A 16,169-nucleotide genomic window follows, 5' to 3' on the forward strand; every position below is an offset into this window, starting at 1 on the left:
ATGATTTATCGTTGTAGGACTGTTGCTCTCTGTGGCGAGACTTTTTAACGGGGAGATCGGCTCGCATTTGTGCCTTGAAGTTGGGAACCACAGAAAACCAACTTCAGCCGACCACCACTGTGGGGTTCGAACCCGGATCCTCGCATCACGAGTCCGTCACTATAACCACTCGACCACCACAGCGGCAAATGTTACAATGATGGCTCCAGGATCACTGAAAAACTGGGGCTATTCTGTACCTTTGAAGTGGATCATGACTACCATAAGATACATTGATATCTTGGCAAAACGACTAGTCTTCCAAGCTGAAGTAGTTGCAATAGCCATGCTAGCTGAAAACCTTATTACTAAAGGGTATCATGACAAACAAATTGTTATTTCCTCTGATAGCCAAGCAGCATTAATGGCTCTTGACAACTTTTTCCAAGTTTCAAGTATGTATCAACTATTGCACTGTTATGTTGAATGACTTAACAGCACTTGACAACATCATCAACCTTTACTGGGTTCCTGAACATAAAAATTTCCAGGGAAACAAACTTGCAAACCAGATAGCCAAAAGGTCAGCGAACCTGAAACTATCTGGACCTGAACCTTTCTATTCCGTTTGGATGTCAACCATAAAAGGAGATGTCAAACACTGGATAGAAAATAAACATTATCAGCAATGGAACTCAAGGCAGGACTGCAGACAGGCCAAGCCGGTTTTTGGGAGCCCAACCGAATATTGCCAAAAAACTTATTTCATTGAATAGGAAACAGATTCGACATGTTATACAGATCATAACTGGTCATGTTAACCTAGTGAAACACCTACACAATTGTGGCTATGCAGACTCACCTATTTGTCCTGTGTGTGGGGAGGAAGACGAAAGTCCACTTCACTGTGTAGGACAATGCCCCACCTTCTGTATTCAGAGAAGGAACTACTTTGTTGACCATCAGGTGACACCAAGTGAAGTAGTAAATGAAACTATCATTTACAACTTGACTTGACTTACAACTCATGGTGATTATCAATTCTCTGCTCTGATTTGAACTGTCATGAGTTATTTTTCAATAACTTTATGTTAAGTTGCTGGCCACATATATCCCTAGAAGATCTCCTCTGCTCCTTTTCTTTAAAAGGGTATTGCAGATAGGAGCAGCTTCCTCATTTATCTGATATGGCCCATATCGGTTTGCAGTTTTACTATAATATCCCACTAAAGGGGTTCAATAAAATGGTAACAGACACCAACCTTTCACCCAACGCTGTTGTAAAACTTCTGGGAATTCACAGAACAATACTTTTTTACAACCACATGACCCACAACTCATGTTACACTACTTGGCGTTAAAGTAATGGGCAAAAAATTAGCCCAAGTTTTTCCCCACCAAAAAATGATGGAGGAGAGGGGGTTCAGTTTCTTTGTTTCCCAGTATTTTTTTACTGCAAAAATTTAACACAATATCGGCTCCAATGCTCCACTTTCCTTGGCAGCTGCCATGGTACGGTGAATTTTTAAAATTTATCACAGAAAAAGGAAGTCCAATATTGTGCACATTTTAAGATACATTTGATAAAGTCTTAATTGCAGGGAATATAAAATCATGTAAACTTTACAGTATATGAATACATAAATTTTTAAAATAAACTAAATGTTAATGTGAACTTAATTCTAACAAAAATAATTCAAATTTATTTTATTGTTTTTTGATAAATGATCACACAAATTGATAACACTTGAAACGCCTTGGCACAAAGTAAATTATTCTTCATTTTTATCAAGCAGAATTATTATTATTTAACTAGGCTGGATAGTGTGGAGTAAAGATAGTCATATGCAGGATAGCTAAGTGTATTGCATTTGGGATCTGTCGTACTGGTCGTTATAATGGACGGTTGCTTGTAACGAGCATCGACTGTAATATTTCTCATTCGATGCAGAGTATGAGGAAATGAAAATATATAAAATAACACACATATAATATTTTTTGGCTAAAACAAAACAAAAATTTGAACTATGTAAACCACAGAGAGGAAAACGAATGTAATCGCTTGTGTCTAAAATATATATTTTTCAAAGGGTCACTGTGAATAACTTCCCCCATGAGATTTAGTTGGAGGTATTTGTCAGTTTTTGATCATTGGGGCTCGTATCTTTTGTTGGTTCAAGTTTCATCATTACATTCAAATACATCGATTTGTAGAAGGAGCAGTCCCGTTTTGTTTTGCTGAATTTTTTGTCCATTTCTTCCAGCTCCGTTAACAGACCATCTATTTCATTTTGACTTTCTTCCAGCTTCTCTCTTGTTTCTTCCAACTTGTCTTCTGTTTCCTTCAGTTTCTTTCTCGTGACCTGAATAACAAAACAAATGAAAAATACTGAACATGTGGGGCAAAAAAATTCTGGACAGCCGAAAAATATGGAAATGGCCCATAAAATATGTCAAATGGTCACAGGCAATTCTTTCTCATTTTTTCCGTCTCTTCAATGTGGCTTTTGTGGGGAAACATTTTCTTTCCAAGAACATCATCTCAAAAGCTTTCAAGCTTTGCTCAAAGTGTGTGCAATTGAAAAAAAAAATTGTTAGAGCATAAGGAGGAACATTATCAGAGAAAAAGAAGTTATGATAGAGAAAACTAACCATCTCGTCTGTAAGAGTTTGTGTTTTATTTCAGATTATATTATGACATTGTCTTCTGCTTTTTATCTGTGTACATTATTGTTGCCTGTTTTCCATCAGTGTGAGTGCGACGAGGTAGACGTGTCTTGAGGAGCTGTGAGTCTGTCTATTTTTATTTTGCATTTATATTAAAAGTTTTTTAAAATTATTTAAATTGAGTTTGACTCACTGTGTTTTATATTCTTCATAAATTGTTGGTCTGTCGAGAACCAGAGAAGAGAAATACTTTCCATGAACTGAATTCAATGTGTAACTGCTTTCAACTCATCATGGCTAAATTATCTCATTGCAAAATTTTTTGGAACTCTTCGCTTTCGAGACTGGCATCAAAATTATTGAGTGTATTTTAAATGGATTCCATTGAGTTGACTGTCTATGCCAGTGGTGCACAAACCGTGGGTTGCGACCACCTGGGGTCGTATCAATGAACTGGGGGAGGTTGTGAAAATGTTCGTCGCCGTGAGGGGTGAGTCTTCTGATTATGCCGATTTCATTTTTGTTGGGCAGTCAGTGCGCTTGAAAATGGGAAGTAAGAGTATGTCGAAACTGTGTTTTTTGCATGGGATTTCTTTTGCCAGCCATCGTGCGGTATGGGACAAGGTATCTAATGCTTATATTTCATTAATTGAATATGATATGAATGCACATAGTGACGACGACGAGGCCCCTAACGAAACTAGTGTTAGACAAAACCTAATAGTCGCCATACTAAAAACTCTCGACATGCATTCGTCCCGTATGAGACATGCAGAGATTAAATCGTCTTCAAGAGGCACGTGCAGTGGTAACAATTCTTTCTGTGAACTGATTGAACTGGGCTTTAGGCTCGTAAACTGTGAAGTTGATTATGACAAGTACGAAATTGAGGATACTATGATATGGAAACTGGGTGAAGTGCTCAATGCCAAGGCATCATCTTGTGGTATATTTCGCAAAAACAGCCCTTCTCCCCGTCAATCATCTGATGACGATGCAAATAGCGTCAATGGAAAGGGAGGTCAGAAGAAAAAGAGAAATAAGAAGAAAAAGAAGAGAGATAATGACCCGAAGGACATTATTTGTGAGCCCATTACTGTAGAAAGGTGTGAGGTGCCCCAGGGTACCCTGTGTAATGATGATTCAAACGAATCCCCACTTATTAGTGCCTACGCTGTGGCCAGCGCATCCAATGCTGTAACAGCAAGTAATGATGTAGTCGCTCCAGCCAATGGGCAAACAGCTACTTGTGATGTTATTGCTACAGCCAATCAGGACTCAACCAGCAATAAGACGCGCAGGAGCGATGTCATTGAAGCTATACCATCAACAAGTACCGTAGGAAATGCAGGAAATACAGGACAAAATATCGGAAACTCTGGAAATAATTCAGAAAATGAAGAAATTGATGATCCAGACCCTGATAATCCTAATCAATGGAGAAAAGTCTCTCATAAGAAAGTTTGCATTCCCCCATTGACTCTTACAAAGTATGGGAACTGGATGGAATTGCTGCAAAAAATTAAAAGCACCTGCCAAGAGACTTTTTCGGCAAAAACAGCCGGTAAAAATATGATGCTGTTTTTGAACTGTGAAAATGACCACCGTGCGATTACAAAAATGTTCGATGCGAATAACATAAAGTATAGCACATACATGCTCCATTCAGATAAGACAATAAAAGTGGTTTTCAAGGACTTAGAAAGAAATACCCCCTGTGAAGTGATCAAAGAGTCGCTGGAAGCTGAGAGCTTCGAAATTATAAATGTTGCTCAGTTAAAAAGCCATAGAGGACAGGGCCCTGACAGAATAGTAGTACCAATTCCGATTTGGCTAGTGGAAATGCCCCAAAAAAATCGGAGTAAGGAAATTTATAAGTTGACTTCTTTGAACTACATCAGAATTCGAGTTGAGATGTATAGAAAACGCCAGGGTGTGGTCCAGTGTTTCAATTGTCAGGCCTGGCGACATACATCGAAGTCATGTCATAATGATCCACGCTGTGTCAAGTGTCCAGGGGATCATCACTCCTCTGAATGCAGTCTGAAGCGGGGTGAGCAAGACCCGATATGCACCAACTGTGGAGGAAAACACAGTGCAAATCACAGAGGCTGTTTATCGTGCCCCACTACCAAAGGCAGAATGGCCAGAAATGAAAACACGACAAGACGTCAAGATATACCAAGAAACAGACCAAATATTGGTATGCATAATTGTGAAAATGATAGACAATCCAACAAGTTGAGACCAAGTCACAAATCTCAATATAAATCTCAAGATGACCATGATGATGACTGCTAGAGCGTCAGTTCAGCCAGAGGCTGGCCCAAAGGAAGGAAGGTTCAACAAACCTAAAAGGACTTCTAATGTACCAACGGCTGAGGCAGTGCCAACTCATGATGACGAGAGTGTCATGGTTCAGCGGGCTACCGACGAGATGGTGCCTTTTGCCAAAATACTGAGGTTCCCTCCTCGACGAAGTGAATCACCGGCAACAGCTGTTACAGACGTGCGGGTCTCCACAGCAGCTTCCAATAGCAGTAAAGTAGCAAACTGCAATGTGGTGAAACCAACAGCTTTGAATCAACGATCTGACATGTGTGGTGGCAACCGTGTGGAAAAAGAACCCACGAAAATAGCAAATAACGATATCAATATGAACTCTAATAGCATAATTTTCCCGATTCAACAACTAATATCTATTACGAAGGACTGCTTTCTGAAAATCCTCAGAGCTACTTCAAACGAGGAAAAAATAGAAATCTTCTTCAACTGTTTTCTAACAGCAGCTGAACACTTATTTGCTTCAACACTCACAAATATCTAGTACACCAAATGTTGTGTTGCATAACATAAAGATCATGGCTTGGAATGCCCAAAGCTTGGTCTCTAGCATGACTGAGTTCAGGGACATCCTTGACACTGAGGGTGTTCATTTGGCACTGGTGAGGGAAACTTGGCTTCGTCCTTATTACACTGCCAAAGTAGCAAATTATGACTGTATCAGACAGGATAGAAACTTTGGTCCAGGGGGAGGAGTAGCTATACATGTAAAGCGACACATTAATTATGATATTATTCAGCTACCTCCCTCGACACAATGTGAGATAATAGCAATAGAGATCTACGTAAACAATCAAAAAATTAGGATAGGAGTGTGCTATAAACCTCCGAGAAACACTATAGACATTCCACTTTTTAACGAATTTTTCAATTGTCAGTACCCAGTGATAATATGTGGCGACATGAATGCTAAATCCTTTCTGTGGAACTCGTACTCTACAAACACCCAAGGCAGGGTGCTCGAAAATTTTTGTATCAGAAAGAGCATTCAACCTTATGTGCCATACACCAGATATTCTTGACATAGCGCTTGCTAAGAACCTTACATTTGCTATGTCGATTCACGTTCAACCTGTCACGGTTTCTGATCACAGCCCTATATTTCTGGTAGCGGATTTCGATATTCCTTTTATATGTAAACCAAAGAAAATAGTGATATGGCCATTATTTAAGCGAAAGCTGGCCAGAATCACCTTGCCTTCCTTCACGGGTGGCAATATTGATCAAACTGAATCTGACTTATTGTTTCTCACAGAAACCATCACTAACACTGCTAAGGAATCCACTCGAGATGCTCCCACTAATAATCCACTGAGTATTCCCTGCTGGATTAAGGAACGCATCAAATTAAAAAACAAATTTAGGAGGAAATGGCAAAGAACGTTAAATCCGTACTACCAAGATAGATACAGATCTATAAAAAGAGAAGTATCTAGAGAAATCAAAGAATTTATGAGTGAGCGTTACTTCAGCTTTTTACGTGAGGCAAATTGTGCTGATGGCACGTTATACAAAGTGTATAAAACATGTAAGCCCACTTATTCGAGGATTCCTCCGATTGTCGGCACAAGCGGAACAGTATATAGTGACAGTGATAAAGCGGAAATATTTGCTGACACATATGAGAGACAGTTCTCTCCATGTGATAACACTCCTTCTCAGCTTATTGCCAGTGTTGACAGAGAAGTTCAAGTATTTTTTAGGGATATTCCCCCAGAACAACCCTCTGCTTTATTTCCTACGAACACTGGAGAAGTAACAAACATTATCAAAAACCTCAAAAAGAAAAAAGCACCTGGTCAGGACACCATCACCAACAACACTATCAAGAATCTCCCCGAAAATATGGTTCGCCAGCTGGTCAACATATTCAACGAATTACTTCGTACAAACCACTTCCCGGCAGAATGGAAACTCGCTAAAGTTAAGGTCATCCCCAAAGCTGGACATGACCTACACTATCCACGGAATTGGCGCCCAATCTCACTTCTCAGTTCATTAGGGAAACTTTTTGAGAGAGTGGTAGCCATCAGACTACACAAATTTGTAGAGGACAATAACATTATCGGTCCAGAGCAGCATGGCTTCCGCAGCAAGCACTCGACCACCACTCAATTATTGCAGTTCGTAGAACGAATTCAAGAAGCCAAAATTTATAAAGACACTGCAGCAGTAGCCTTTTTCGATTTAAAGAAATATTTTGATAAAGTTTGGCACAATGGGCTGCTGTTTAAGATGATTCGCATGGGAATGCCATATAACATCATCAAATTTGTGAGCAATTATCTCGACTCACGCTCCTTCCGAGTACAGATAAATGACTCAATATCTAATTCTAGACAGATTCGTTCATCAATAGCTCAGGGAAGTGTGTTAGGTCCCATTCTACACAATTTTCATATGAATGACTTCCCAGTTGCCCCTAAGGGTTTCACCGCTCTTTATGCCGACGATAGTGCCCTTTGTTGCACAGATAAGGACCCTGGCAAGGCCCTTTCAAACTTACAAAAAATGGTAAGATTGGTCGAGCGCTGGTGTGTGCGAACCCGTGTTGAACTGAATGCAGATAAAACCAAATTCATGTGGTTCACTAACAAGTCCTCATTACCACAACAAGCACACATAGAGGTACAAGGAGTTATAATCAACCCAGTCATTCACAATAAATATTTGGGGGTGATAATGGACAAGAGGTTCAGTTTCTCCCGGCAGTGTGTTGATGCCATCCGTAGGGCGACCGTGGCTTTGGTCATGCTCAACAGACTAAGCCACAGGCACTCAAGTCTTTCAATTTGAAATAAAATTATTCTGTATAAGATGGCAATTAGACCGATTCTTCTGCATGCTGCGCCTGTCTGGTTGTTCTCGAAGAAAATGAATATCATCGCTCTGGAGAGATTTCAGAACAAGACTCTGAGGAGATACACCAGACTACCTTGGTACGTTAGAAACGTTAATATCAAACGTGATTCCGGAGTGGCTGATATGATGTCATATGCAAAGAAACTGGCAAAGAACTTATTTGATAAATTGAACTATTCTGAATTTCCACACCTTGCGGAGATTTCATCATATGACAGTAGACACAAAGCACGATTAAAAAGACCAAAAAATTTTCTACACATGCCTCGACCTGTGTTGTCACGTCTATGAACATTTGAAAACTACAACATTATAGCTCGGCTCTTGAGGGCCGAGCTTGAAAGAGGGGGAAAAAAACAAACCCTTGGGTCTCAGGTGAACCTACGTCTTCACCCACCTTATTAGAATCTAACTATCATTGCAAAGCGCACTACTGCACAGGAATTGGCAGAGTCATGATGAAGGGGGTTTGATGGATTATAACAATCCATTGGAACCCTGTTCCACCAATTACAGTTTTCGGGAGGTTGTGAGAGATTCTCCAAAATAAAAACTTCCAACTAAGAAATTCCTCTTTCTTTAAAAGTGTGTCAAAACTAAAGAATGCCTTTATTGAGCCGAGCTTATTACCATGTATCATACAATGTAATTTTATCACATTCTACTTGTGCAATAATCAATATATCAGCTCCGTCATGCCCAAATCACAAATGTCCGTGCAAAAAAAGATGTTTACTCTCTACCCATGTTACTCTATGGAAGTTTTTTTACTAAAATTTTTTTAACGTGTTTCAATAGGGATACACATTCCATTTCAGGCACAACTGAGATTGCAAAACAAGGTATCTAAACAGTTGATAAAAAAAAGAAAATTTTTACATTGGTTCCTCTGGTATGCGGAGGACAATACCCAGTTAGTACTTTTACAGAGTGACTTAGAGAGAATCATCCTATTTCAAAATTGTATATTTCTTAAAAATTAAAAACATAGAATAGTATGATAAGTAATATGTGAATATACGGGTAAAGTATGTTTATGTTTCATGAACAATTTTTGTTAGAAGGCATCATGTTCTGTGTTCATGGCATCATGTTCATTCAAGTGTAGAATCATTTTGAAATCGGGTGATTCTTTTTTAATGTATACAAAAATCAAGAACTCCCCGTACACCTCGCTACGCTTCCATCTTGCATAAGCAGGGTTCATACAAAATTTCCTTAATAAAAATCACGGAGTTTTAAGGACTTAAGTAGTTTCAAGCAGTTCTTAATGAGTCATGGCAAACTTCATAACTTACAACTTTTACAGCAAAAAAGGGGGGGGGGGCACATATGCAAATTCATATATATTTTTAATTTGACAAACAAATTTTTCCTCTTCTCAAAAATATAGACGTAGAAATTACAACTTTTGATTTGTTACCCAGCATCATGAGAATTCATAAATGAATAATCAATCTACATACATACTTTTCTGTTGTCACCAAAGTGTTCTAAAACCTTCAAATTTCGGTCAAAAATATAACTCATAACAGCATCACATAAATTATAAAAATTATAAAAGTGATATTCATTCCCCTTCCAATTATTCAAAATAAAAACTACAGCTGACAAAGATTTTTCTTACAAAATTATTTATATTTGCAGCAACTCTTTATTCACCTCTCGCTTAAAATAGACACATACACAAATCTTTAAAATTAGGCTTTTCAATTTTCCTTCTCGTTTTTCAGTTACACTCAGAAACAAATTGTTGCAAAATGGGATCAAATTTCAGGACATACAACACGATGTCTGGCAATTTAGAACTGGTTATTTGGCAACACAGGCGATTTAACACTCCTTATTTAGTAAAATTTACAAATTAATTCGGCGGAGCAGCTCTTATTTATGAAATGGATTTTTCTTCCACGAAACATCAGGATTTGACGCAATGATGATCGACCACAATAATTTCCGCTGCTTGCAGTGGTGACTTTTTTGGTTTCTTTTTTTTGAAAACGGAAACTGCGGTAGGTTGTTGAGAAACACTGAAGTAGAGTAAACCATCTTCAGTTGTAGGATTAAGGATATAATTGGGGTTTCACGATGAGAAGCCCAATGAGGGGCCTATAATTTGAATAAGGAGCTGCGGTTACCTCAATCCGATTTTCTGGGACAAAATCAACAGCGGGAACTTGCCAGGAAAATCCAATACGCATCTACATTCAATTTCAATCCTCCAAATTTTGTAGAGGACTGAAAGCACTCTTTCAAATTTTGCGTAAATTTTTTTCCCCCATAAGATAAAATACCGCTTTAAAAAAATAATTTTTTTTAATATAAATAAAAAAAGTTTTTTTTTCAAAAATACCTTCCCTTAAAATTTTGGAGAGGAATAAAATTACTCTTCAAAATTATTTTCTCGAATAACTCCAAGTGCGACTATGGAAGATGGGAGAAAGGGGTGGTATTGAAATACGAAGGAATAAAACACGCTCCCTGGGAAAGAATCGTTTCTTGGCACGCAAAAACAAAACTTTTCTTTGTGCCGTTTTCCCGAAGATCTGGGAATTTAATGTGCTGAGCACGTCATTGTACACACGAAAGAGGAGAAATATAAGTATTTCTCTTTCTCCTCTAAGGCAGTGGTTCTCAATCTTTTCAAGCCTGCGACCCGATTTCATTCATTTTTGTGAGTCAAAGGCCTGGTCAAACACACGACCAAAGGAAAATGAATGAGGAAAAATTAAACGGCTAATCACTAACGGCCCGGTATGAATGATATCAGGGTCCGGCGGTTGAGAAACAATTGTTTTTTAAGAGCTTTTTTAAAATTTCAAAAATTCAACCAATAAGATTATTGGTTTCATTTGTACAAATGTAATCTATGAGCTTTATTGGTTGGATTTTTCAAATTTTATAAAAGGGATTTTATCAAACCTTTATAGTGTAATCTCGGCCTGAGGTACATACAAGGCAACTATAAAAGTATTTAAAGGAGTTTCCAAAAAAAAGAAAACAAGTGCTATTTGAAACAGAAAAATATGAAAATGCACTATAGGAGCAAGATGTTAATTTTGGTGCAGAGTTCCCACCACTGGTAGTAGCATCATTTTCTGGCAGGAATGATAGTTAGAACTTAGCTAACTTCTTTATGTCAATTTCATTGTTAATTTTTTTGACAGAGCAACAATCTTTTCCAGTTTTTCTTAGCATATCAGAAGCGGGTGTGGCCACTGTAGTCTGACCAATCGGGTGCCGTTAATCTCTTATCTGCACTGGTTGTCGGCAGAGCTGTTCTCACTCGCTACAGGGTGGCCTTGAAATCCCTATAAAGAAATCTCCCCCCCCCGACATGCCTTGTTTTCTTTTTCTTTCTTTTTTCCAGGGACTTTCTTTCACCATCAAGTACTACTCATCATCAACCTTAGCAGGAAATATTTCAGGGAGGGGGAAAAGTCGACTTTTTTTTAGAAACAGGTGGAAGGATTTTAAGGAATTTTTAAGGGCCCTTAAAAGGAAATGAAAATTAATGACTTTTTAAGGAGTTTTTAAGCACCGTACGAACCCTGATAAGGGACACAAAGTACATCAAATAAACAAAGTAAATATTTATGATATTAAAAAAATTTAATATATTTGGAAGTCAATATCACCTAATTAAAATCGAAACATGCATTCTGAAAATTGTTTTCAGGACAGCACATTTACAAGCAAAGCATTGGAATGTCCTGTACAGTCAGCCTATGTAGGAGTCGCTGATAATTTTTTTTGGTCAAGGGGAGTCGTGTTTCAAAAGGTTTGCGCGCCACTGATTTCTGCCAAAAAGCTGAATGATATCAAAGAAGGCTTCAGAAGTAATCGTAACAAATCATCAGTGAATGCAAGGATGAAGATATAGACAAATTAATCAAGAAATCAGAGTTGTTTTCCGACAGAGTTACAGAGCTGGAGCCCTTAGTGTTAAAACGCGAAGAGAATGGACATAAGGAGAAGACATCACACCAAGAGGATTCTCATTCATTCCAACGAGGCGGAATCAAGATCAAGTTGCCAAAGCTGACACTGCCGACCTTCTTGGGTGGGGTGAATGAATGGTTGTCCTTTTCTGATTTGTTCAGTGCTTCAATGACCAAAAATGATTGTATCTCTAATGCATAGAAGCTTCAATAACTCAAAAGTTCAGCAAAAGGAAGCGCCTTAAGGCTCATTCAAGCATTCTTCATGACAGATGTTAATTTTTGAAAAATAGCCTGGGACATACTATGTGCGAGGTATTCAAACAGAAAAGGGTTCTTATTTGCTATTTTGAAAAGAATGATGTCTCTTCCACAAGTTGAGAGTGAATATTGACTATGCTATCATGGCAATATCATCTGCACTTCGCTGATTCAGCTACCGAATGTCACGAACAGAGTCTTTAGCGACTCTGGGACAGTGGGTTTCAGACTTCCCCGATACAATCATCCTGTTCATAGTGCAAAACAAACTGGATTCTTTGACGAGGAGCTGGTGGGAGATGTCTCAGAAGGATGATGGCATTCCATCTCCACAAGAACTGTTTGAGGGTGGTGCAAAATGAACGTTATGGTTTATATGCTTTATAACTTTTTTATTTGATATTGCATTTTTTATTTTGCTTCAGAATTGTGTAAAGAAGGCTTGGGGAATTTGAAATGAAACAGTACACAATAGAACGAACAAAAATCATTTAATTTTATTTTTCAAACGGAAACTCAGTTATTCTGACGCAGCATACATATCGTCGATATTTTAATGTGCGGACTGGAGCCTCAGTGCCAACAATAAATCAATAACTGCAAGGCAATGGTTCTATTATGGGAGATCTTTGGGGAACACATTATTTCGCTTAGGAGCGACTTCAATTGGCGTTCGCTGGATTTGACCGCTCCAGACTTTTTTCTTCTGGACTATTTGAAAGAAAGAGTATACGTCAATAAGCCACAGGCCATACCTGAATTGAAAAACAATATTCGCAATGAAATCCGTGCCATAACCCCTGAAATTTTGCAAAAAATCGTGCAACATGTGTTGGAAAGAGCACGACTTTGTGAAGCGCAAAATGGATGACACCTGCGAGACGTACTTTTTCACGTTTAAGTTAACAATATCCTCCATTCATATGCTGTATTTTGACAAAATAATGTTAACAATTTATTCAAAAGTAAAAAAGTTATAAAGCATTTAAACCATAACGTTCATTTTGCACCACCCTGTACATGCAAAGGCCTTGCAATTGAGCAAATCCTCATCACAGCAGGTGAAATAAGCAAGAAGTATGTTCCATTCTAAGGTTACTTAGCTCACTTCCATCAACCCCTCTTGTTGTTATTGTAATAGCAATCATGAGTTGTATAAGTGCGAACGATTTTTTGAAAACTTTCCGTTCAGAGATGCATAGAATTTGTGAAAAATAAGAGACTGTATTTCAACTGCTTGAAGAGCAAACTTCGTGTACTGGCTTCAAGAGCATATTCAAATGCAAATTTTGTGGCAAAAATCATCATTCACTTTTGTATTCCAAAAGAGAGGAAAACACAGAGGCAATATGTGTCCGGCAAAAAGCTCCTGTCTCCTATTGCAGGAAACTGGCACTTGTGCCTCTAGGAGTGTGAGAAAGTGAAACTGCAGTAGAATTTAAAGAGGATTGCATCCTACCAAAGATACCACCTGAAATCGAGATTATAATGTGTATTTCTGACTTTAAACAACATGTGCTATTGTGTACAATGGTAATCAGAGTGAGAGATTCAGCGGGACAGTGTCGAGCCTTGCTTGATCCAGAAAGTTAAGCAAGCTTCATCACATTGAACATTGAAGGACTGGACACACCCCGATTCCCCTCTCAGAGAGATAAAGAAAAATGTGTAAAAAGACTTAGGCTGTCACGAGAAAAGGGGAAAATTCCCATTTCATGTTTAGGTACAATAAGTTTTTACACCAATGGAGTAACAGATTTATACTTTACTCCTCATTTTACATATATGTTGACTTTTTGTGAATCCACATATGAGTGTTGCATAAAATTGTAGGAGCCACATTTTTCTGTCTCATTGAAGTTATGTAATGAGTTCAATGATCTCGAGTTACATTCTACATTCTACAAAAGTGGAACTATCAATATTTTTCTACGTGTAAATATGTCTCTTACCTTGTTGAAGGGTGAACAAAGTTATTTCGTTAAAGATTTGCCATTTACTGTACGTTTTGAACTTGGTTAGATCATTGCAGGAGCAGTGTTCAGATAAATGTGAAGGAGAATCCTATACACTTTCAGTCAATTGTATCCAGGCTAATGATGATTCATGCTTGAAAAAATTCTAGGAGTTAGAGTCAGTGCCTGATGTGAATCATATGACTGAAGAAGAGCAAGTATGTGAAACACATTTCCTGAATACATATATGAGAGATCAATCTGGATGATATCTTGTGAAACTTCCGTTTTGGAAATTCACCTACAGAGTTAGGAGATTCAAGGGAGTTTGCAGAATGGTGAGCTCCGTAAAACTTAGTGAATTCATGAATGAATACTTGGCTTTAGGTCATATGGTGAAGGTTGCTCAAGAGCAGTGTTTGCCAAAGTGGACAATATTGCCCCCTGATGGGTGATGGAACGGTCCAGAGAGTGATAGAAGCTTCAGGTACAACATAGGATACTATGGGTTCACTTGAGTTGAGGGCGATGAGAAAAAAATTTCTGAAGAAAGGGACGATGGAACAAAAATTTTGGGGAAGTATGCTCAAGAGGAAGCTTACAAATCAGTTTCTCATAGTTATTACATGCCACATCATGCGGAAATTAAAGAATCTAGTATAACAACAAAGTTGTGAGTAGTATTTGATGCATCTGCCAGGACAACTAGTGGTCTTTCTTTGAATCATCTACTATTGGCTGGACCGAGAACGCAATCAGATATATTTCTTATGCTATTGAGGTTCAGAATTTTAGAGGATGTTGATTTCCAGAGAATTATGTGTAGAAATAAATCTGAGGATCCAATATCAGAGTATAGACCTTCAACTGTGACATATGATACTACATGTGGTCCATTCGTTGCCACATGAGTACTGAAACAGCTCTTGATGAGCCTGAATCATATCCAATAGCTTCCAAACTTACCTTGAGTGATGTGACAACCTATTTTTATCACATTTTGTGACAATTGCTCATTTCCTGTAATTGAAATAATAATTTCCCATATTTTTCTTCACAAAAGGAGGTCAGCCTGCAATTGCAAAGACTGCAAGAGTACTTTCTTTGGGATTTCTCATTCATGCGAGTCACAGAATTTGAGGTTTTTTAGGAATTTCTATTTAAAGATACAAAAAATCAGAATCTGGTTTCGAACTGTAAGAATTTGAAAAGGCTGAAAAATCATAATGCTTCTGGGTAAATCTGAAGCATTGGCACTTATGAACAGTGAATTTTGCCCTATTAGTTTTTTTGTGGCTTTTTGTTTTTGCAGTTGATTTAAATTTTAGGGATGTAATCCACTGGCAGCGACTGGAAGCAATAAACAAGTCGTGTGCGCACAGTGCGAGAACTTCGTCCATTTATCATCCATCAGCAATCTTCAGCTAGTGATTTCCCACTACAGCAACAGACAAGAAAATTTTCAGATTCCTATGGGATTGCACAGCTTTTGTTGTATCCGCGCAGGTGCAGTAAGGTTGTTTACTTTTTTTGCATTATTCATTCTTTTTCCCCTCCTCTTCTCAGTCTTTCTTTTTCTCCCTCTTTTCCCACACGAACATAAAAGAACAAAATTTGGTAACTGCCGTTCATAAGTTGTGATGGTAAGTAGTAATCGATTAAATATAATTACTGGGGCTCAGATTGCTATGTTTTTGCATATATTTTAATTTTTTTTACATATTTTGCTATTTTTACGTGATAGAGCATATTTTCATAATTTTAAGACCTATTTTGCATATTTCATAATTTTTTATCACAAGTAAATTTTTTCTTCGCTATTCCAATCCTGCCTCAGACTTTTTTTATGGTTCTCGTCTCTGACGAGAGCTCTTAGGGCTAGGATTTTATGCACTAAAAATGGAACAATGTTGCTGATTGGTAAAAAATCCCAAAATTCAGGTTTTTTAACCAATTATCAATGACGCCGAATTTTTGTGGAGCATAAAAAATACTAGCCCTTGAAGGACACTGGTGTATGCCTGTAAACAGGTTAACCATCTGAATCGGTCTCTGTGGTGTTAACGCATGGGAAAAATTGGCTAAAATTGGTAAATGGGGAATTTTTCAGCGTTTGCAGGAAATTTTGAGTTTTATCAATTAAAAGCACAAAGAATTACAG

At 38.0% G+C, this 16,169-nt stretch overlaps 1 protein-coding gene across 3 annotated transcripts in view; it reads right to left on the reverse strand.

Moving 5' to 3' along the window:
- Nucleotides 1-1,976: 1,976 nt before the first annotated feature.
- LOC149075237 (uncharacterized) overlaps nucleotides 1,977-16,169 on the reverse strand; it is an 82,127-nt gene continuing 67,934 nt past the window's right edge. For all 3 annotated transcript variants that reach the window (XM_089242536.1, XM_089242538.1, XM_089242537.1), the window contains one exon: nucleotides 1,977-2,342. In XM_089242536.1, the coding sequence (XP_089098662.1) occupies nucleotides 2,100-2,342 (243 nt within the window). In that variant the 3' untranslated portion in view covers nucleotides 1,977-2,099. The remainder of the gene's footprint in view (nucleotides 2,343-16,169) is intronic.

Source organism: Pholcus phalangioides, unplaced genomic scaffold, assembly GCF_987345545.1.
Source record: "Pholcus phalangioides strain wild (caught in Gottingen) unplaced genomic scaffold, Ppha-v1.0 ptg000015l_1, whole genome shotgun sequence".
NCBI classification, from domain to species: domain Eukaryota; kingdom Metazoa; phylum Arthropoda; class Arachnida; order Araneae; family Pholcidae; genus Pholcus; species Pholcus phalangioides.